The sequence below is a fragment of the Phocoena phocoena genome, chromosome 1 (genome assembly GCF_963924675.1).
Source record: "Phocoena phocoena chromosome 1, mPhoPho1.1, whole genome shotgun sequence".
Lineage (NCBI taxonomy): Eukaryota > Metazoa > Chordata > Mammalia > Artiodactyla > Phocoenidae > Phocoena > Phocoena phocoena.
In genome coordinates this window covers 168,599,173-168,621,817 of record NC_089219.1, presented here as the reverse complement: position 1 = coordinate 168,621,817, position 22,645 = coordinate 168,599,173, and the positions used below count along the sequence as shown (strand labels likewise).

General features: G+C 38.3%; 1 protein-coding gene across 1 annotated transcript in view; it reads right to left on the bottom strand.

Annotated features, from left to right (window-relative positions):
* RAB3GAP2 (RAB3 GTPase activating non-catalytic protein subunit 2) overlaps window positions 1-22,645 on the bottom strand; it is an 84,340-nt gene that overhangs the window by 45,246 nt on the left and 16,449 nt on the right. Inside the window, exons 2-9 of the mRNA XM_065885903.1 lie at window positions 20,688-20,749; window positions 10,422-10,545; window positions 9,464-9,545; window positions 7,521-7,568; window positions 7,369-7,444; window positions 6,954-7,055; window positions 2,742-2,841; window positions 365-463 (exon numbers count right to left, since the gene is read on the bottom strand). Of these exons, the coding sequence (XP_065741975.1) occupies window positions 365-463; window positions 2,742-2,841; window positions 6,954-7,055; window positions 7,369-7,444; window positions 7,521-7,568; window positions 9,464-9,545; window positions 10,422-10,545; window positions 20,688-20,749 (693 nt within the window). The remainder of the gene's footprint in view (window positions 1-364; window positions 464-2,741; window positions 2,842-6,953; window positions 7,056-7,368; window positions 7,445-7,520; window positions 7,569-9,463; window positions 9,546-10,421; window positions 10,546-20,687; window positions 20,750-22,645) is intronic.

The following is a 22,645-nucleotide window of genomic DNA, read 5'->3' as shown; positions in this document are numbered from 1 at the left end:
CAAATACTAGCTGCAAGAAAAAAATCTGCTTTTCTCTATATTTTCTCTATATTTTGCTGGTCTACAAGTTACATGTGTAGAAGACTGATCTATCTGGTAATTATATGAATTAAACACATCTGTATAAAAACAAGTCAAATAGTGGGTGACTTAAAACTGTACAGTACTGCTGCTGGGGGCATAATTGCTAAAACTGCTACCATTTCTTAAAGACATTAAACCTCTGATAATCTCTACGTCTGAACTACCTTCCAATGCATATTCTTTTCACATGAGAATAAATCTACATTTCCAATAAATGAGACAGTTCAATCAAAAAGTATACAAAGTAAATTCCAAAAGAATTGGAACTAGTCAGGCTTACCAATACTAGCATGATCGATAATTGTGTCAATATCTTGTAGACCCCATTTCTTATAAGCTAACGGTGGTGGCTGTATGTTCTCATTGCCTGACGCTGCAGCTGTCAAAGATAAAAATTAGACAATCCAAACTTAAATATAATGGAGAAAATGAAGTTTTACCAAAAAATCATCAAGAATAACTTGGTTTATAATTCGAAAATTTCAGCTAAAAATAATGAGGCAAAGTAATGTAAACTACACATACAGTGAGATTTATTCACACCAATACAATGCACATAAAATGCAAACATTAAAAGACTAAGCTGGCTGTCATAAGAGATTTTGGAACACTCAAGGAATTAGAGAAGACTATTAAAAATTCTAGACCACCACTAAAAATCAAGGTGAATTCCAACTGCAGTAGAAGCCAAGTAACTAATTTCTCCCCCTTGAGTAAGACAGTGAATAAAATCCTGGAAACAGCAACCAGTGCCTTAGCGAAACCTGACGGTATGCCCAGCAAAGGACACATCATAGAAGGGTCTTGAATGCAAGTAACTGAGGCCAGGCTTGACAGAAAGATATGCTAACAGTGATAGCACTGCCAGAAAAATGAATGCAATGCCAATCACTGACCTCAGCATTTCCACCTAGGGAGTGAATAATGAAAAGAAAAGCAACAGTTCCAGCTCTTGCCACAGGTTCATGCCCAAGGCCCCAGTCATCAGTACATTCTCATGCTACATTATTAGAAAACGGCTGGATTCTGGTTGTTTATTCTGGAAGCAGAAGTACCCTGATAAAGGAAAAATGTAATCCTCCTAGCACTCCAGATTTGAGAGTAAGGCCAAGAAGAGAGTTTTCCTATATTGTGAAATAAAAGTCACAACAGTCTGCAGCTAAGTAATCAGAATTATTTTTAGAGCAACTTAAAATAAATAAGAGGGCACAAAGTGGCTTACTTACTTACTTCCTAGGAGATAAAATGGCTTTATGGACTCATACATGACAAAATAAACGGAAGTTCAAACATAGTAAAAATGAAACGGCTGACGATACCAATTAAAACACAATTGTCTATTTCTAGTTTATTTTATGGACAGAATTTTTATCTACAGAAAATGGCCAGTCTCTTTGGGCACATACATTAACGGTAACTATTATGTCTCCAAGATAACAAGGATATTGAAACTTACGGTGGGCTAAATTTAAATAATTTAAAAGATTATGAAAATAGGTATAAAAATTCAAACAAATTTTGACTTTACAGAAAAGCATGTACTATTAAAGAGCGATATAACCAAGAATGTTACAATCTGCTAAAAGGACAGTGAAGATTTTTCTATTGCAATGTAAGATGCTGCATTCTTTCCTTAGAAGAAATTGTTTCTTTTGTGTCTTATAGTTTAGTTCTGGATTTATGAACAATCTTTATGAATTAGATAACACATCTTAATTAAACTCTTCTTTCAGGGAGCGGTCTAAATCATTTAAGAGTTAAACTTTGTTTGCTCTTTTTAGGACCATTAGGCTCCTTTATCCAAACCCAGAAGAAAATGGGGAAAGTCAGCACCAACACTGGTATTTTCATTGCTTTTAAGCCTTTTTGTTCCCATGATTTTAACATCTCTAAAACCGGAATCTTAAAATCAACGGTGTGGCTCTCACTGGCAACATTTTTACTTCTTAGTGAAACAGAAAATAATAGTGCACCTTATAATCAATGGCATCTTGAATTTGATGAAAACCAATATCCTCTTCTAAAGACATAATAGCATCAGAATGTAAACGAGGGGTAGTAAAGATTAAGAATTCTTGATTATTTGTGCACTTTTCATGCCAAAGTCTGGAAATGATGTAGCTGCCTATGTAGATTATATTTAGGTCTCTAACTTTTCTCTGTTCAGAAGTGTTTCAAGTTAGCAGAAAGCAGCTGATGTTGACTTCTATTGGGTCCTACCTCCTGTGAGGGAAATGCCCCCTGCAAACTTTATGCTATCTTTACCCTCAGTGAGAATTCACAAGGTTTTAGTATGCTGGCCCAAATAGCTGCCCATCTAGTGAGAAATCTGGTTTCTCAGCTAGATGCAACTAAATTCTCCACCCCAGTGTTGAATCTCTCTCTTAACTGGCCAAGACATATTGCTGAATCAGTAAATAAAGCCTGCAGTTCAACTGGCAACATGTAAAGAGAGTTGATGTTCTAGTCCTGGCCTTTATCTTACTGAGCAATCTACCCAGCAATGCACTCCCATTTCTACAGTAACCGTTTTTTTTCCCTTTTAAATCTAGTTCAGAAGGCCTTTTTAATTTAGAAGACATATTTAATTCTCTAAGTAGATTAAGTTAAATAAGACAAACATCACCAGAAGTTAGCTATTTCTTGGCCAAAATTACCTTTGGCCACCTGATTTCGACAAGCACGAAGAGACTGAAAAAGGCTAAATCCATCAATAGTCACGATGGCAGCTGGATATAAGATACTCAACTCTTCATTCTATTAAAGGAATAAGAAAGAAGAAAATAATAAATTTTCATTATTGCCAGATAAGCATATCTATTTTTCTATTATAGCTGAATGTCATTATTAATGTAAAATTTTAAAATACTATAACTAAACAACTGTCAAACACCCAACACACAAAACAATATCAGGCAGAGGAACAGTAAAAATAGACAATTTCAGAATGCCTTTTGGCCAAGGACTTAACATTCTTCTCAAATATGAGCCTTTGTACATGGTGAATAACGTTTTCGGGATAGATGGTGGGAGTAACCAAAAAAATGTACAAGTTTCATAAAAATGAAATATAGTCACTGTATGGATTAAAAACAACACATAAAAGTAAAAAGAAGAGAAAAAGGAAACTCACCTGAAATCCCTGACATACATCAGTATATAGTGTCACATATAATCGCACACTTTTGTATGAGACTATACCATATAACATGTTTTTGGTATTCTAAAACTATTCTATAACATGTTTTTCATTACTCAATAATACGTCCATTATATTCTTCCATTTCAATAAGCGAGCAAATCATTTTTTGTTGTGGAGATGCTGTATTTCATTGTATGAACCAAAATTCCGTTAACCAGTTCTTACTGATGGACATTTAGTTTGGCCTCCTGCTTCTGCCTTTGCTCTCCACCACCCATGCTCCACAGACAGCATGATCTCCCTGAGACTCAGCCGATGGAACCACTCTCCTGATTAAATCTCTCCAATGGCTCCCTTCTGCACTTAGAATAAACCCGAACTCTAACCATGCTACAAGATGCGGCCCCTGTCTCTAACCTCATCTCACCTCTCTGCCCTGGCTCCTTGAACACGAAGGCCATTATCACCTCAGTACTTTCCGTGTGCCTGGACCTTCACCTCCCGGGTCTTTGCCTGCCTAATTCTTCTGATTGTTCAGGTCTTGGCTCAAATGTAGTTGCTCTGAGAGGCTACTCCTGAGCCTCTGTCTCAAACATCGTCTCCATTCCCTCATCTCAGGACACTCTCATCAACATGATTACTTCCCTCACGGCACCTATCAGAGGCTGGAATCGTCTTGGAATCCCTAGTTATTCATCGTTGGTTTCCCTCCACCATCCCCAAACTGCAGGCCCCACGAAAGCAGAAACTGTGCATGTCTCGTTCACCAATGGATTCTCAGTGGTTAGAACTGGGCTGGGCACATAATAGGCAGTAAATAAATATTTGTGAATGAATTAAATATTTTCATTATTATAAACATCACTGCAATAAACATTCTTCTGTATATATCTTTTCACATCACTTTGGTGTAAATTCCTTCAAGGGGGTCTGTTTTCATTTGTGTTATTAAACTGTCTCAACAAAGTACCTATCAATTTTTACTTCTATCAACAATACATGACAGTGTCTGTTTTTCCATATTGTCACCAACTTTTGTTAATCATCTTTGCCAATCTGAAAGGCGAAAAATTATCCAAATGTAGTTGCTTATAGTCCTTAGATTATTAATAAGGTTCAAATTTTTATCATATGCTTTAGACCAATTATATTTCTTCTTTTGAGAATTGCCTTGCCCCTTTTTCTACTGGACTGTTGGGGTGTTTCCATGTTTAAAAGACATTTGTGGGCCACAAGGGGTGGGAAGCACGGGACGAGGGAGCTGGGGTGTGGGCTCACATAACAAGTTCACAAGGCTACGCTTACACAGTCCACTGAGCGTAGCAGCGGGGAGAGAGCCCCCGACTCGGAGGAACTAATCACCAGCTCGTCAGTTATCTCCAAAACGAGACCGCCTTCCTAAAGAAGACACTCATACAAACACCAGTGGTCCAACAGCAGCAGAAATTATGCTAAATGACAGAGATCTTTATGCAGAAACCACGGAAGAAGTTTCTTTGACATTCCAGAAAAACGTTTGGAATCTTCTCCGACAATGATAAGCCATCACACCTACTACACTCACTGCCCCCAGAACTGAATTACAGGAAATCTGCTCCTGTGATCTTTAATAGACCTAGGAGTATACTGAAGAAGCAGCAAATAGATATTTTTGATCTATAAACTGATGTATCAGATCCAGAGATGCTGTGTAGAATGCAGGGTAACGACAAAGGCTTCTCTCCGCATGTTTAATAAGAGTTATTTTTCAACTGAAGGATTTTCTTGACTCACAAACGCAAAGAGCAAACAAATATTTAAATGTGAGTTATATTTTCCTGCCAGCTCTAAAAAAAGATTATTATAGACATAACCAAGTTTAAAGTGTTTGAAGAACCTTCATCTTCCAGAGAATTTGTAAAAAAAAAAAAAAAAAAAAAAGTATCCTCTTGGATTTCCAACAGCTTCTTTCTTGTTTCCTTCAATAGTTCCATTTTCTCCTGTCTCCTTACAATGAATATTATAAGACTTAAGTCTTCAGGCTTCAGTTTTATTTTCCTATAACCTTTATCCGGAAGAATTCATTCACTACCTATGACTTCAACCATCGTCTTCAATCTAGTCTTTGTGTCTATATGGTAGTTCTGTATCACTACAGGCATGATGGTATTTTCATTTTATTTCCTACCATCACCTAAAACTCAACACGTCCAAATCCAAATTTAATAACCTTTGTTTACTGCCAAAGCAGTCCCTTCTTCCAACTTTGTCAATGGCACACCTTAGGATGGAGATCTTGGAGCCAACTCATTTTTCTTTTTAAAATTCAACATCTCAATACGATAACCAGTCCTGTCAAATGTTCCTCCAAAATGATTTTTGTACTAGTCCTTTCTCTTTCCACAGCCATTGCAGTCCTGGCTCCCAGCACCGTACAACTATTACAGATAACTTAAAAAACCAGATAACTAGCCTCCCTGATTCCAGGCTCTCACAAGTCCAATTCATCCTGAAGAAAGAGTCCTTCAAGATCCCTTTGATTACATCCCTTCCTCCTCATAAATCTTTAGTAGCTTCTAAATCTCCTGAATCAATTCCGATTTTCACTTGGCTTTCAAATTTATGAAAAATTTGGCCACTCAGCCTATTCAACAATTTCTCATTAGTTTCTAACATAGGTTTCTTTGTTGTCTCATACATAGTCCTGTGTTTGAATCTTCCTTCATTTTTCTCCTGACTACCTAAAATACTTTCCCTTCTTTTCTCACTAATTAAGTTCAATACCCATTTTCAAGGCTTAATTCAAACTTCACCCCCTCAATGAAATTTTCCTTTTTTGTCCTAGTCCTAATTGAGCTCCCTCTTCTCTAAACGTGCACGGAAGTTATTCTGTTCATAAAAACTAGCAAATAATAAGGTATTGTTTAATATTACTGATTAACTCATTCATAGGTATTAATAGGTATTAGTCTAGTCTCTCTTACTAGTTAAGTTTCTTCTAGAGCTCCAGTCCATCTATCGCACAATTTAAGTCCACATAGTCAAATTTGAAGATTTGTTTACTTCAAATCTTCTGGAAGCAGGATAGCACAAAGAAAGAAGGCATATTATATAGTTTTGACAGGGTACCAAACAAGATGTGCTAAGAGTGTATCAGTTTATGTGGCTCTACAATTACTTTTTGACTGTGAGACAATGAAAATCTCACACAGCACCAGGAAGAAGTGAAAACTGTGGACAGCCTTAGACACTCAACAGTATTATTTTCTCTATCAAAATCTTCAATGAATATAAAATATTTTCCAAAGTAAATAAAAATTTAATAACCCCGTTTCTGAGAAACAGGTTAGTGCAATGTGGTAGCACTATTAATAATACAGCTAGAACTTTTTTCTTTTACTCTCTATATAATTTTGACACCTAAGTTCAAATAAAAAAGATATAAAGTTACAAAATACCATTTTGTACCTTAAGTCACTATTAAATTCTAAAAATGAGAAAACTTTTTATCTTCTGACTTAAGTGTTTTATTTCATTATAGAGCAAAGCATACAATATTTCATTAAGTAAGTAAAAGCAAGACTGGTATTCTTTACTCAGCTGTGAGTAGCTTATATTTCTATTTAGAATATGATAGCACAGCTAACTGTGCCACAAGAAGATTCTTAAAGTTTCCACCCAATGAAAGAGGGAAGAAACGACTTCAAAGTAAAGCCACTACTCCTCTGGACACAATCTCTTATGCTACCTGCTCCGTCACGCCGGGATGTCGTGGGATTTCATAGGTCCTGCACTTGAGCTGTAGCACTGGGTCCTCGTTCAGGAGCTGTGAGAGCAAGAGCACGCCACTCTAGGAGGAAGCACAGAGATAAGCCCTGCTTGTTTTCTCACCAATATACCGGAACAGGTACGGCCGGAGAGCATCATTCCCCCAACGGGCCTTCCGCAGATGCCTGGTAGTCTGTTTGCAGCATATGGCTTCTCTTCTCTATAGCTCCTATCAGAACTTTCTACCACCACTGCTCCCCCTGTTCCAGCATTCCACCCCATAAAGTATCAAATACACAGTCCCAAGGGGCAGGTGGTCATGAGTCACAAGTGAGTGTGATGGGGATGGGTTACCAGTCAGCTGTTATCTCGGAACCGCACAGCACTCAACTCACCTCTGTGTAGAAGCGTACGTAACCCGAAGTAAAGCCCACCACAATGCAGGTCCAGTCTGGTCGTCCAGTGGAACTCCTGTTACAAACAAAAGTGACGATCTTAAGCGCTCATAAATCAAAGCAAAGAAAACAAATGACTCATTCATCCTTACCTCTTCTGGCTTGCTAGTGGGATACACAGAGCACTGGTTACACATTCCCTAGAAACAAAAACAAAAGCATATGCTTACCTAATGAATCGATCAATTACTTTGAAAGCTCTATAATGGGATGTTAAAGGGTAATAAGTGGAAGACGAGCTCTTCGGATCAGTTGTATCCAATGCCTACATAAAAAAACAGTAAAACTGCCCCCACAAGTAGGGTCATAAAATCCATTCACATAAAAGGTAATGTCACATTCACTTGTAGTTAATAAAAAACACTCTGTATTGTCATGAAAAGCACAAAAGTAAAGAAAGCACACCTTTACTGTACATGACTGATTATGCACAAAACTGAGAAAACATCAAATGATCACCAAGCAGTCATTTCCTACTGTTCCCCTCTCCTCCGCATCAGCTAAGAACTTGGGCAGAGGGTGGGAGGAATGGGAGGAACTGGCAATTACATTACAGGCAAGCTGCATTTCTGCTGAGTACGTTAATCTAGAGACTTACTGTACTTCAATTGGCTGGCTTCTTCTTTTATATTTTGCAAAACTTGCTTCTGATAACCTATTTCTACGCATCTGCTAGGCTGGATGGTCCCTAAAAGATTATTTTTTCCTGACACATAGACTTGAAAAATTTGTCTCGCACTCAGACACAAGCCTCAAAATTAAAATAACTCTTACTGACTTTCATTTAACGTGTAAAACCTCAGGACCATCACCAGCTTATTCAACAAAATATAAACCCTCTTCCACATACATCAAACCAGATAATCACCAAACAAAATTAACCTTTTTCTTTGTTTGTCGTCTCTAAAGTAATTGAACCATTATGTTTGCTTTGCATTTCGGAGAGAAATTAAATGTCTTCAAAATGCTTAGACTAAATGACTTAAGGAGAAATATTATTTATTTTGATAAAAGTAGAAAACAATTCATTGAGTATCTACAGAGTGTCAGGCATGTACTATGGATTTCTACTTGGTTGTCTTAATCTGAATTCAAAGTCTGAAGAATCTTATTCATTCCGACCAGGTAACTTTCAGTCATAAAAATTTAACTGAAAACAGGTTTTGGCTGCAGGTTCCAGGCTAGCAGCTCCATCATGGAACCATGCTAGAGATCTGGTTTTAAAACTCTTACTGGGACTTCCCTGGTGTCACAGTGGTTAAGAATCTGCCTGCCAATGCAGGGGACACAGGTTCGAGCCCTGGTCCAGGAAGATCCCACATGCCGCAGAGCAACTAAGCCCATGTGCCACAACTAAACAGCCTACGTTCTACAGCCTGCGAGCCACGACTACTGAGTCCACGTTCCACAACTACTGAAGCCCGCACACCCAGAGCCCATGCTCCACAACAAGTGAAGCCATCGCAATGAGTAGCCCCCGCTCACCACAACTAGAGAAAGCCCACAGGCAGCAATGAAGACCCAACGCACCCAAGAATAAATAAATAAAATTAAATAAATTAAAAAAAAAAAAAACTCTTACTGGATCAGTAGGAAACTTGAATTTACCAGTTTGCATTTCTGAAGTATTTATGAGTTTTAAGAATTAATGTAGCACTGTCCCCTTTAAGTACAAGCCCAATGCTGGCAAAGCAGAGAAGACAAGGGCTGCCCTTGACTTTTTAGCTGAATAAAATTAATGAAGAGCTGAGGAAAAGACAAAATGTAGGCAGGATGTTATGGGATTCTCTCTGAATTCTCCTTTAAAGTCTCTCCAAACAGGAGGTCTTTTTTTTTTTTTTTTAAGTAATCACATGGTTAATAAAATTAAAATTTACTGGTCAAATCATGCTCTACAACTTCTAAAGCTGCAAAGAATATACATTTACTAAACATTCCAAACAATGAAACTTCTTAATAGATTCACATACAAGTCAAACAATTTCACATATACATTTAACACACAGAGAGACAAAAAAAATGAACTGGTACCTACCCTTCTTCGACACCTAAAGAACCACTCCAACCAACAGCAAACTGCATTTCTTCCTTCCCTTTATCACTATGTTTCCATTTTGCTGAGAAAAAATTAAGTTATCACACAAAATAACTCCTTTAACTATAGTATACTAAAACAGAATTTATAAATTTCACTCTTTCCCTTTAGAATGATGAGTACAGAATTGAATAGTTCTATATTAATTGATTTGGGTCTTTTTCTAGGTAAATATAAGATAATGTTTAAAAATTTTTATAAGATTTATATAAAACTCTCTCTTCAGTCTCTTTCCTCCAATTCAATCCATATAATAAAGTTATTAATTCTTATGTATCACCCCACCTTTCTTATTTATAAAACTACTTTTTATCTTTAGTTGGCAGAGAAAATTTTTCTATTAGATTTATGCTACTGGAGGGCAAATCTGCTTTATAAGACCATTCCACATCCATTTAATATAAGATCTTATTTTGATCAGTGAGGTTTTCCACATTCTATATATACCCAAACTTTAAATTTAATCTTCAACAAAAATTATAAGCTGAAAACTTATGCCCCAAACAGGAAACTACAACACTGTGAGTTTTCAAATTAGAGTTGAAAGTCACTTGACTCACATTATTACTAAGAAGCAGTCAGTGCCCTTTGTAGCTCTGACTGCCCCTTGCAAGAACTGGGCAATGCCCAGTACTGCCTCTGAAATGCCACAGAGAGACAGCTACAGTATCTACAGCCAAGAAAGAAAAAGAGAGGAAAGAAACAGAAAAGAAAGGAAAAAGAAAGGGGAAAAGAGAGAGAGAGAAATAAAAAGAAAGAGAATCAAAAGTGTTACATAACGTATCAAACTATGGAATGCCACCATATAATGCATACGAGAGAAGTAAAACTGTTTCTTTCTGCCTAATCCATTTTCTATTCTATGCATTAAAATAAATGAAAATTACAGAGTACTTACGCACTAGAAATACAGCTTTTTGCTCCCGAGTTATAACCATAAGATCATTGGTTGGAGATAAGGATAAAACACAATCTTGAAGCCAGGAAGTTTTTTGTGTTTTGCATGTATTTCCTTCTTCTTCCTGTGAATAAAACTACAATTATTTCCATGGAAAAATATCGAGAAAAGTTCAACTCAGCATGTCCACCTTGAGAAGCAAGGGAGAAGAAAAAAGGGAAAAGAAATCTTCCCAATTCTTTTATAGTCTCAGTAATATTCCTTATCAAAACATGTCAAAGATGACCAATAAACAAAATATCCACTACAAGCGGATCTCAGTTTTGAATATTAATTGAAATTAAAAAATATAAAACAGATAGCAAGACATTAAAAGAACCTCCCATAGGGATTATTCTAGGAATAATTCAGTACTAGGAAATTTAGTAAATAACCCTATTTGAGACAGATAGTTAGGGTATCTGCGGCTAGACAGCAAAGAAAACATTATCTGACAATTACGACCTGTAAAGTATGATAATTTGGACACATCTTTTTATGTAACCTGAAAGGTGTTCTCTCTTTTTAATTGAAAATGCATTCACTATGTAGGTAAATTCCCATGGTTAAAAATTCACAGATCTAAAAAGGTCTTCTTTGCAAAGTCTCTCTGATATTCCTGTATTCCGGCCCTCCTTTTGTTCACTCCGGAGACAGCGGTGTGACCGGTTCTCGTACATCATTTCCAGAGACACAACTCACATGGGCAAATACATTTAACTATCCCTTTCCCCCCCCTTTTTTTTTTTCCCTTTTCCCCTTTTTCTGACACAAATGGTAGCATACTATATGCATACTTCTATATTTTACTTTCTTCTCTTAGCATATACCTCAGACTTCATTCTACATGAAGTTTCTTAATTTTTTAAATGGCTGCATAGCATTCCATTGTATAGACACACCATAATTTAGTCAACCAGCGCCCTACTGACGGACCTCCACAATGAAGCAAATATCACAACAAAGTGAGTCACGTGAATTTTTTGATTCCCCAGTGCCTATAAAAGTTATGTTTACACTATCCTGTGGTCTAATAAGTGTGTAATAATAGCATTACGTCTTAAAAAAGGTACATACTGTAATTTTAAAATACTTTATTGATAAAAAATGCCAACCATCATCTCAGCCTTCAGCAAGTCATAATCTTTTTTGCTGGTGGTGGGTTTGAAATAGTCCAAGAATCGCCAAAATGTGACAAAGAGACATGAAGTGGGCAAACGTTGGAAAATGGCACCGATAACTTGTTTGAGGCAAGGCTACCACGAACCTTCAATTTGCAAAAAAAAAAAAAAACTATATCTGCAAAGTGCAATGAAATGGGGCATGCTTGTAGTATATATGCTATGCTCTATTATTATATCATATCATCATTAGGATTTGACGTGTCATAAAATTCTAGAGCTAAAGTTTTAGTCTTGCCACTTGGGAAGGATGCTAGCTTTTGTCACGAAATGCAAGGCTGCGTGCTTCGAATACGAGCTCAACAGCTCTTCTGATCCACAGCCACAGTGGGGTGGGCGTGGGACGACCACCAGCTCCCGGTCACATGTAATTCCAAAGGCACAACATTCAGTGTATCATGTTCAATAAGACAAAAGGCTGCTAACGACACAACTAAAAACAAGTGATATCCTTAAAATTATGCACAGTGGTAGATTTTTGTTATTTCTCCATGGGTTTAGCTATTTTCCCCCAAGCAGTGTAAATGTTATCAGAAAAGCATAAAGCAAATTTACAAATTGACAACAACTGGCAGTGGAGGTGGGAGAAGAAGTCTTACATAAATCAAATTTCTTTCAATAAGTCCTCAAAACAGAAAAAAAAAAATCCCTTGGTACATCTGGGTGATGTACATCAACAATCAACATGCTATATATACAAAGGCAAACAAAGAATAAAAGGATGGGAAAGTACATGCCCTAAATTGTTCTATAATGTCTGCTACACCGTAACCAAGCAATTTGGTAGAAATCAGGCCACAGTCACTTGAAATCTCCTCTCACCATAAGGAAGTCCTTCGGCATCATCCTAAGCAGAGGACAGTGGGTGCGTCAAGAAGTGTTTGCCCAGATGTGTGCTTGCGTTTGGCCACCTCACTCAACAGGAATGCGACAGGAAGGACGGCCGTGATTTGGATGCTGTACACAGCAACATCTGCCAAACACTTGCTAAGTGCCAGACACTGTGTTCAATGCTTTACACGTAAGTCTTACTTAATTCTCACTGTCACTCTGTAGAGGAGGTTCTATTACTACCCTCATTTTGAGATGGAGAAACAGAGACTGATCAAGGTAACTTCTCCACATGACACAGACGGAGCAGGGATTTGGACACAGGCATCTGGACACAGGCCCTGGGGTTCAATTGCCTGGGCAACCTCTGTGCTGCTTCCACACTGCACTGCCCTGGGAAGCTGGGCCCTATAAGGAAAACTGCCACAGCACCTTTAACTCTGCTCTGCTGCTGGGCATTCAGAATGAAGGGGGTGACGAGAAGCTCTACCCCGCTTCTAGACTAAAAGACGAGTGCCCCTCAATGATTAAAAAAGTAAACGGAGGAAAGAGGGCTGTAAAGGCCTAGTAAGGATGTGCCAGAAGTCTCAGCACACACTCGTTGGCCAATAAGATGTAAGCTCATCACTGTTTTCTACCATAAGGGCATCTGCCTACCAATCAGATTTTTCTGAAAACCTCCCACACAATAATGGGGCCCACAGCCATGAACAAAACTCCCTTGAAGATAATGATCCTAAAATAATGCCATCCTCTGACAAGGCAGTTAATTTCCCCAGGGAGGCACGATATTAAAAAAAACAAAAAACAGCATCACCAGGGGCTACCATGGCTTTTCACAAAAGCCAGCACGTACCCAGTTACTAAAGGTAACATTAAATACATCCATTAGCCATAAAACACAGCCCGTTTAGGGGTGGGAAGAGAGAAAGTATAATTTTATTTTAGTGTGGCCTAAACTTCAAGGATTTTTCTTTGCCTTGAGACTAGTAAAATTTTTTCTCAATCTGCACAAATAACGGAAACCACTGATGTGGGTTATGAAAAGGAATCTTTTCTAAACGCTAGGGCTGTAAAAAATATATATTTTAAAAATTTACTTCTTTCGATTTTAAGCCCACAAATTTGTCAAACGATTAGTCTTTCACAACGCAGCAGATGGTAAAACTGCAGTAATTTAACCAGCCTTTCAATTATAGCTGGCCACCATGGGGGCTGGTAAATTATCACTCTGTAAACATAGTGGCAAATGTTTTCTGGTGTATCAGCTACTGTGATGACGAGAGAACCACTGAAGTAGCCCACAGTAATTTTTCAAAGCTTTCAATTTTAGTTAATAAGTGTGTCGTTTGCAATTTTTACTGTCACGGTCATCGTGCTAACTTTCACAGGCATGTACACGTAACAGTGGTGCCAGCAAAATCCAGTATAAATAAGGGTCTGTCAGCATATTCGCTGTAATTCTCAGTAGTTTACTACCTAAATCAAAGAAATAAACTAGTCAGCTACACTTTCTAAACAAAGAGACATAAGTGCTTCAGCAATTTTGAAACACAAAAAAGTAAACAATGCCATGTAAGTTTTCCTTTTTTCTAGTCTACTATTAGCATATATAATACCCAATGCTTCTCAAACATTTTTTTAGGTAGCAAGACTTTTTATTCCCGAACAAAATTTTATACAATATCTTAATATATGATATAGATAAAAGCAGAAATGAGGAAGCTACCTAGCACCTTTGCAGAGCCCTAGAGCTTTCTCTAACATGGCATGAAAAGCACTGGTCCCGGCCATTTTCCAGATCAGGGACTAAAATTCTCAAGTGAAAGATCTTGAGGTCTTGTCAAAATTAAAATGAGGCAAGGCAAGAGCTCTAAATCTGGTTACAAATTTGATTACAGATAACCCAAAGAAAAAAAAATTACAAACACAATTAGTCACAAAACCCTCCGACTTCAATCTCAATTTTTAAAATTATTTTTCTTCCTAACCTTAGAGGAAGTTAATGATAATTCAGTAACTCTTACAGTTTTATTTCAACTGTCAATTCAAGTAGGATTAATTCTGCTATTATTTATTTTTTAATTGTATATATAATGTGACTCCATTTTTAGAGAATTTTCTGTGTGGCCCATTCATCCAACCACTCAACCAAATATGCCTACATTTATAATCTCTTAAAGTTAATAATGATGATTATCCTTAGGTGTTAGAAAGTTGATTATCTTACTCTTTTTATTTTTCTATAATACCTGAATTTTCGGTAATAAACGTGTCATTTTTACAAAACAAATTCATTACTCACAAAAAAATTCATTTTACAAATAATTACAATAAAACACCACAACTAAAAAGCATACTTCTTTATTTTTGAAACAGCCGTTTAATATTAAATACTAAATCTACGTGCTCCCTAGGCACCATGGGATATAAGAAAGTACCAAACAATTCCTGCTCAAAAACTTTACGTCTAGTTGGACAAATAAGACTAATAAACAAGAATCAATTAGCACCCAATATGAATCAAAATAGAGCTAATAGTTAAATTAAATGCTATGGACCTTAAATTGCTATTAGTGCTCACACACACAGACGCGCGCGCGCGCTCACACACACACGATAACAGTACACATTCCTAAAACATATTTGAGTGAAAAGCTTGAAAAGATGACAAACCTCACTCATAAATTTAAAAGTACAAATTAAAACACTGAAATGGCATTTCACACCATTCTGATTTTGCAAAGATTAAAGTTTGATCATCTACTAGAGGCAAACAATTTCAAAAAGTACCTGAGAAAAGCAGGCCTCTGTAAGAAAACACATCTATCTCTCATAGTTCTGAGTTTCTCAATATTGATAAAAATATGGGTACAGAGAAATATTTCATTTTTTACAAAATAAACAGAGCACAATGGTAAAAAGCAATTACCTCGGAGATGTTTTCATTTCTGTGACACAGAGAGTAGAAGGAGGCACTCTCACGTACTGTGTTCGGAATACACACTGGGGCAGGCTTTTGGCGGCACCCTTCAACAATTTTTATTAAAATTTGAAATATGTACACTTTTTAACCTTAGCAATTCCACTTCTGGTTATTTATTCTAAAGGAAAAATAAGAATGGCTAACATTTATTGAGCACATACTATGTATGTTCCAGGTACCATTCTAAGCACATCTCATTTCATCCTCTTAATAATCCTATGATTTTAATCCTATAATAATCCTATTAGTCCCACTTTAGGAATGATGTAACTGGACTGAGAGAAGTTAGGTAACTTGCCCAAGGTTTAAGAGTCACTGAGTGGCAGAGTTAGGATAGAAATTCAGGCAGTCTGACTTTCATTCATGACACTACACACATGTGTAACCAAAGATGCATAGTAGACATAAAGATGATTACAGCATCTCCTGTGATAGAAAACAGAAAAGACAAAGAACAAACATAAACAAAATGTCCCTCAACAGGGGTGTGGCTAAATAAATCATAGTATATCTATACAATGAAACAGTTAGTATTCCTTTACAAGAACTAGATGATTTATATATGCAGACACAGAAAAACCTCCATATTACATTAAATGTAAAAGGCAAGAGGTAGAACAATATGTAAAAATGAAGTCTACCTGGACTTTCAGGTAAAGAGAGAATTAAACAGATCAATTTTACTCTCACTTTCCCCAGCACTCTCAACCCCACTAAAAACAACAGCAGAAGAGTTTGTTTCAAGTACAGACAAAAAGAAGGAGAGGAGAAAAGCCACTAAAATTTGAGAGCTAGAAAGCAGACGGACAGGTGATAACTGATTTTACAGTCCCTGGAAAACTAACTCCCACTAAAGTGGTGGCGAGGAAAGATGAGAAGCAACCCCAGCTGCACTGCAAGATTGCCAATAGGCTTAGGAGTTGGTGCCAGCTCCCCCTGGGAGTGAGGGCAAAGATGCGGCTGAAGTCAGGAGGCTTGGTTGAAAGCAGGTCCCCAGATCCCTTCCCCCACCCCACACAGTCAGCCACTGTCCCTCCCTCCCTGGCAGAAGACCAGAGGCCCATCACCAAGCCAAAACCAACTGACAGAGCTACCCTGCAGGAATGCCTGAGGAGTCCAGACTTGAACTAAAATTAACAACTATCCACAAGAGCAAGGAAAAGTGGTGGCTGACTACATAGTGAGACTAAAAATAGGTCACTTTAAAATATTTAGGCATAAATAGTGCCACCAAGACTGAGCCCGGATACTGGTTGGTTTGTGGCCAAAGACCGGGGAACAGCTTACACTCACCTTTGGTGGCTGGCAAACAATCCTTTAACTGCGCTTTTCACACTAGAAAATCACTCCACCGGTATCTACGAAAACCCAACTCATGGCCATAAAGATCAAAGGGTTTTTTTTACCCCCTCTGCTATTTTTTTCATTTATTAAATAACTTTTTTTTAATTGAGGTAAGGCTGATTTACAAGATCAAAAGTTTTGAGGCCCCCAAAAGAGGCCAAGAAATTTTAGAGAACAAAAAGGTAAAGGCAGCAAGAAAAGCTGGGAGAGTTATACTGAAAGCCATGGGCGAGCCCAAGACTTCTGAACTCCAGCACGACTAACATTTTGGGTGGACAATCTTTTGTTTGAAGGGCTGTCCTGTGCATTGTAAGACGCTTCACAGCATCCCTCCCTGGCCTCTACCCACTTAGATGTGCCTTCCCCCAAGTTGTGACAAACAAAAATGTCTCCAGACATTGCCAAATGCCCCCTAAGGGGCAAAATCACCCCCAGTTGAGAAGCACTAGGCTAAACCCGGCTTGTGTTAACATGGAAAGTCACTGGCAAAATGAGTGTTTCTAATAGTCCAAGGTCCAAAGTCCTGATGAGAGCCCACCTGAGGAAAGAGACCCTCTGCGGCCACCATCTCCTCACAGGAGGAGGGCCTCGGGCGCCATCCTTAGCGTAATGTGGGTGCTCTCCTTCTGCCTCTGGCCAATCCACTGCTTACGTCTCTTGCGTGGTAGATGGCACCACAGTCTAAGGACACTAAAATAAGGCAAAATATTTTCCAGCATTACCCCAGATTATTAATGCTCTAATGCTCTAATCAGGTCATGCTGTCTCTTATTTCTCAGCCTGTGAACAAACATTTCTCTGGGGCCTCTATCTGACCAGCACGCTTTTTGCATTCCCTGTTAATCTGCTAAATCATTAGTACCTCCGTAAACTACATTATGTCACCTTCTGTAAAACAGATGGAACACATTCCTAAGGTGTCTCTTAGGTGGAAAATTTCCATGCTGCCTACCTTAACTGAGGACCTTAACCCAGGACCTTCTGTGCTTCCTGTTCCAGAAATCGCCGTCAAACAAATCCTTGATTCTATACTTCCAACCCTTTGGTCTTAATACAGCAACGAAGGAAAGCTCATTAAATCTGCCTTGCCAGTTAAAATTAAATTAAACCCTATCAAGCTTCTTCCCAAACCGCCGGATTCCCATTATAGCATGAGGCTGAGCAACACACCACTTCTTTCCCAAAGCAAAAAAATTATAACCCCAACTAAAAGCCCCTTACAACACTGTAAAAAATTCTGTTTACTATTTGTTATAGGATCATTAATAGGTAGACGTTGTAGTACAACTACCTTCTTTTCCCATTTCCCCCAGCCAGGTCCCCTTTGTCATGATGTCAGCTTAAAATACAGTACAGAGGAAGATCTTTGTTTTGCCTTTTCTTCCGTCTTGAAAGCCTATTCTGTTTGCCTTTCAATCCTTTTGTGTATTTACTCACGGGCAAGGAGGAATTCCTTAACCTTATTCATTGCACTTGTACACATAAAAGTTACGCCTGACATGGATCCATTATTTGGGGCACTGTTATGGACTGAATTGTATCCTGCACCCAAACTTCACATGTCGAAACCCTAACTCCCCCAATGTGACTGTATCTGAAGATGGGGCCTTTAGGGAGGTTAATTAGGGTTAAAAGAGGTCATAAGGGCACAGCCCTCTGATAGACTGGTATCATTCTAAGAATAGGAAGGGACACCAGAACCGGCTCTCTGTCTTCATGCACAGGGGAAAGGCCAGGTGAGGACACAGCAAGAATGCAGCCACCTGCAAGCCAGGAAGAGGAGTCTCACCAGAAACCAACCCTGATGGCACCTTGATCTTAGGCTTCCAGCTTCCAGGACGGTGAGAAAATAAATTTCTGTTGTTCAAGCCACCCAGTCTGTGGTATTCTGTTATGGCAGCCAAGGAGACTAACACAGGTACGAAATATCTATAAGAGAAGGACATTTGTCCTTTTCTATAAGAGAAGCCATCCTTAAAGTTCCAAAGCCTACCAGTGTCACAGACGCTTGCTTTCTTGGACGTGGCTGGCTACTGCTGATAACAGATACTAGAATATGCTTTCTTCCCTAAGCCCTCATTACAGCTGACACCCCAGAATCGAAATTAAAGAGGCTTTCTCCTTCCTTAGAAAAGCCTTATCCAGACCCCTGGTACTAAATCTCTATGATTACAAAAGCCCTTTAGTCTCTTCTGCCATAAAAATAAGAAACTACTCTCAAAGAGCTGACAGACTTCTGGAGATAAAAAGCACCCTAAAGTTTTCATAGTTGTCTGCTGGACTCAGCAGCAGCGAGGTGGCCTTCAGGTCGGCATTCGGTGGCAGTGGCTACTGCACTTTCCTCTTAGGTACCCTTCTCTGTGGTTCACCGACACACCACTGCAGCCCACCTAAACGGACCAGAACACAACATGTCTCTAACGCCAGACTAATGAAGAATGAAAGCCTACTTTCTTCTGCTGGTCACAGTAACCACCACCCTATGGCAATTGATAGAGAAGCCTATCATTGTTTTGACAGTTACAGCACCCTGACAGAAACATAAACTGACTTTATGACAGTCTGCTTTTTCCAGTCCTGGTCTCTCTCATCTTTAATGTGGCCAAGGCCCGCCAGGTGGACTCTGAAGGAAGGCAGGTTTTGAGTTTGCTGTCTGTCCATGACAAGAGAGAGTTGAAGTTCCCTCTCCCTGCCGACTAGGTGGCTACACCTATTAACCTTGACTAGGGCGTGTACTTCTGCGTTTCACACATCTGCCAAAAGTTAACTCTGATTCTTGCCATGCCTCTGGAGCTGGCTGTGCCTTTGGACTTGCTCATCACCATAGCTGGTAGCAGAAATAACAGAAATCTTTTGCCTCAGCTTAGTAAACTTTCTAATAGTCCTGGTATAAAACATGTTTCTCAGCCAAACTTCATAATGATCTTATACATGGAAAGTTCTGGATGATGCTGCAGTGTAAGGCAGAGGTCATACCCTTTTCCCTGGCCACAGTGCCATTTATGTTCTCACCCACCAAACAGGCTCCCTTGGCAAAGATGTCCTCTTGTTTTGAGGACAGGATCCAAATTCAAAGAAGCTCTCTTAAACACTGCAGGGTGACTTTAACATCTGAATAACCTCTGAACCCCACTGTCCTGGCCCACTTTTGTTGTCTTCCAAATACCCTCACCATGTACAAAAGATTGTGACAGGGTAAAGGGTTCAAACAGTTAGGAATGATTGCTACACCCAGAATTGTTGTCAACGAGGCCTAACAATACTGTTTCACTCGCCGCATTTGCCAAATCCACAGTGTGGGCAAATCTTCAAGACAAAGAGAACAACAAGCCTCCCTCATCCCTGAGGGCCACTTGTAAATATTCAAATTTTATCCGAATGAAAAAATATTCCACATGTAAGTAATTTCATGTGTTTTCAGAATGAGCAGAAGCATACTTCAGCTTTTAACTGAAACAGTTAAGATACGTCATCCCCAGATTTAGGATCTCCTTGCCAATAAAGAGAAGACAACATACTTTACAGGTCAGATTTAAAGGAGGCCTGATAACACTTACACATTCTAACTAGGCTGTCATTGTCTGCGTCACCCAGAATCAGCTGAAACAGTGGAACATCAAAATGAAATACTGTAAAATAAACCAACACATGACCTTTATGAGTAGGAGAGGCAACCTATTCCACAAAGCAGCCAAGGTGAGCTTCAAAAACCAGAAATCAGATAGTGCAGTTTCTGATCACATGCAGGCTAAACTTCAAATTCACAAAGCTTTACACCAGGCCTGCCTGATTTTAAAATGTTAACCTAACACTGAAATATGTCACCATCATTACAAAAGGAAAATGCCGCTATCAAAAAGCACGCACATGTTTACAAAGACTTACAGGTTCTTGGGGCTCTGTTTCTTCCCATGCTCCCCAACCATCATCTTCCCAGTTTGATTTACCTATTTTGAAAAAGATGAAAAGTGCTTACATGAAATATAGAGCTTAAGATATTTTAAAAACATTTCCTGTAAACATAATAGAATCAACCCCTGATATATAATAAGTATTATATAAATATAATGTTCATATTAAGGAAGAACACAATGGTAAACTATACTAGATCAAGATTTTGCTCTATGTAATAACAACCGGGAAACATTTGACCTGAATTTCCAAATGTATGTAAAAGTGTGAAGGTTATTTGGACCTTAAGATACTGGACATCGAGTTTATTTACATTTAGATCAAACTGCAAACGTGACTTTAAAAGAATCTTAAAATGACAAATATTTGTTACTTAAGACATCAGACAAGTTAAATATACACAATGACCAAAAACATACCTAAAATTCCACACAGATATCTTTAAAAGTGTTTTAATAAGGCAAGGTATCAAAGATAAAGAAAACTGAATTTTGAAACCAGATAGGTCTACTATTCACCACCTTTTCCTGATACTCTGTGATTTCTTATATGTGAGAACGCTCTCCTGGATTAAAATAAGATGTTCAACCAACACTGCAACGGGGAATTAAAAATCCCAAAATTGATGTGGACGGTATGATCCCTTACAATGCTCGTGTTGCTCATTTTTATATAATTATCTTTGAATTTATCTCACATCATATCGGAAGAGAAGGAATAAAACTATAATTTTTAAAGGAACTACTCTGAAACAAACAGTATACTTTATATGTATTACCTCCAATTAAATTAAAAAAAAAAAAGTTCCCCCAAAATGTGAAAAGAGCAGGCAGTTGCCTTATTATAGGCCCCAGAATCAGATGACCTAGGTTCACAGCCTGGACCCAGCAATTACCAGCTCTGCGACCTGGAGCAAGTTACCCTGTATCTCTAAGTTTTTTAGCTCTCTTACCATAACATCATGGAAAACGACAGTACCTAGTGGGGTTGCTGTGAGAGTTTAAACCAGACGGCACACGAAAGGCCTCAGTGCCTGACACATAATAAGCTCTCAATGCTAGTCATCAGGATTTAGCTATCAAAATACTACAAAATATAAATAAAATACTGTATTTAAACCAATCAGCTTCAAAATTCTGGGGGAAGAATCAACTTAAAAGATGGGACTGAACCTTTTATCCAGGATGCTGACAGTAGGAAGGAAGGCCCGCGTACCACAAAAACAAAACAAAACAAAACAATTTAACAAATGTTCTGTTAAATACCATGTGCCAAACCCTGTAGGAGAAACACAGAAAAATACAAACATATGAACTCCTTTTCTTTAAAGAGTTCGTGATCTGGTGTAGGAGAGACACAAACATGTAACAGCCATGGTGAGTGCTGTAATCGAATACTATGGGAACTCAGATGAGGTAGTGACAGAGATGAAAAAATACAGTGAGGAGGCATCTTCAACTAAGTCTTTAAAAAGTGGCTAGGAACTTTTCAAAGGCAGAGGCAAAAATATGTCATTTTCAGATAGGGGTTATCACACAGCAACTAACATTATTCAGCATTTCTATATGCTTCAAGGCTTTATAGACATTAATTCACATAAGCATGACAAGGATCTTTTATCACCCCCTTTTTACAATGAGAAATACGGATTACCTTGTCTACGTAACTCTACCGAGATGACAGAGGATTAAGTGGCAGAATGGGGTTTGAACTCAGGTCTGCCTGAATTCCAAAGCCCAAGCTAGCAAGTATTCTGCTATACTTACTCCTACGGCTTATAAAGAAGGATAAGATTAGGAAACAGTGGGGCTTGCAAATAAGGTCAAAAGCAAGATATTTATTATTTTAAAAGGGAAGTAGTCCCTTGATATTCAGACCCGTAAATTTTTTTTGTAACTTGGAAAGTTACAGTTTGTTCTTCGGCAATCTAA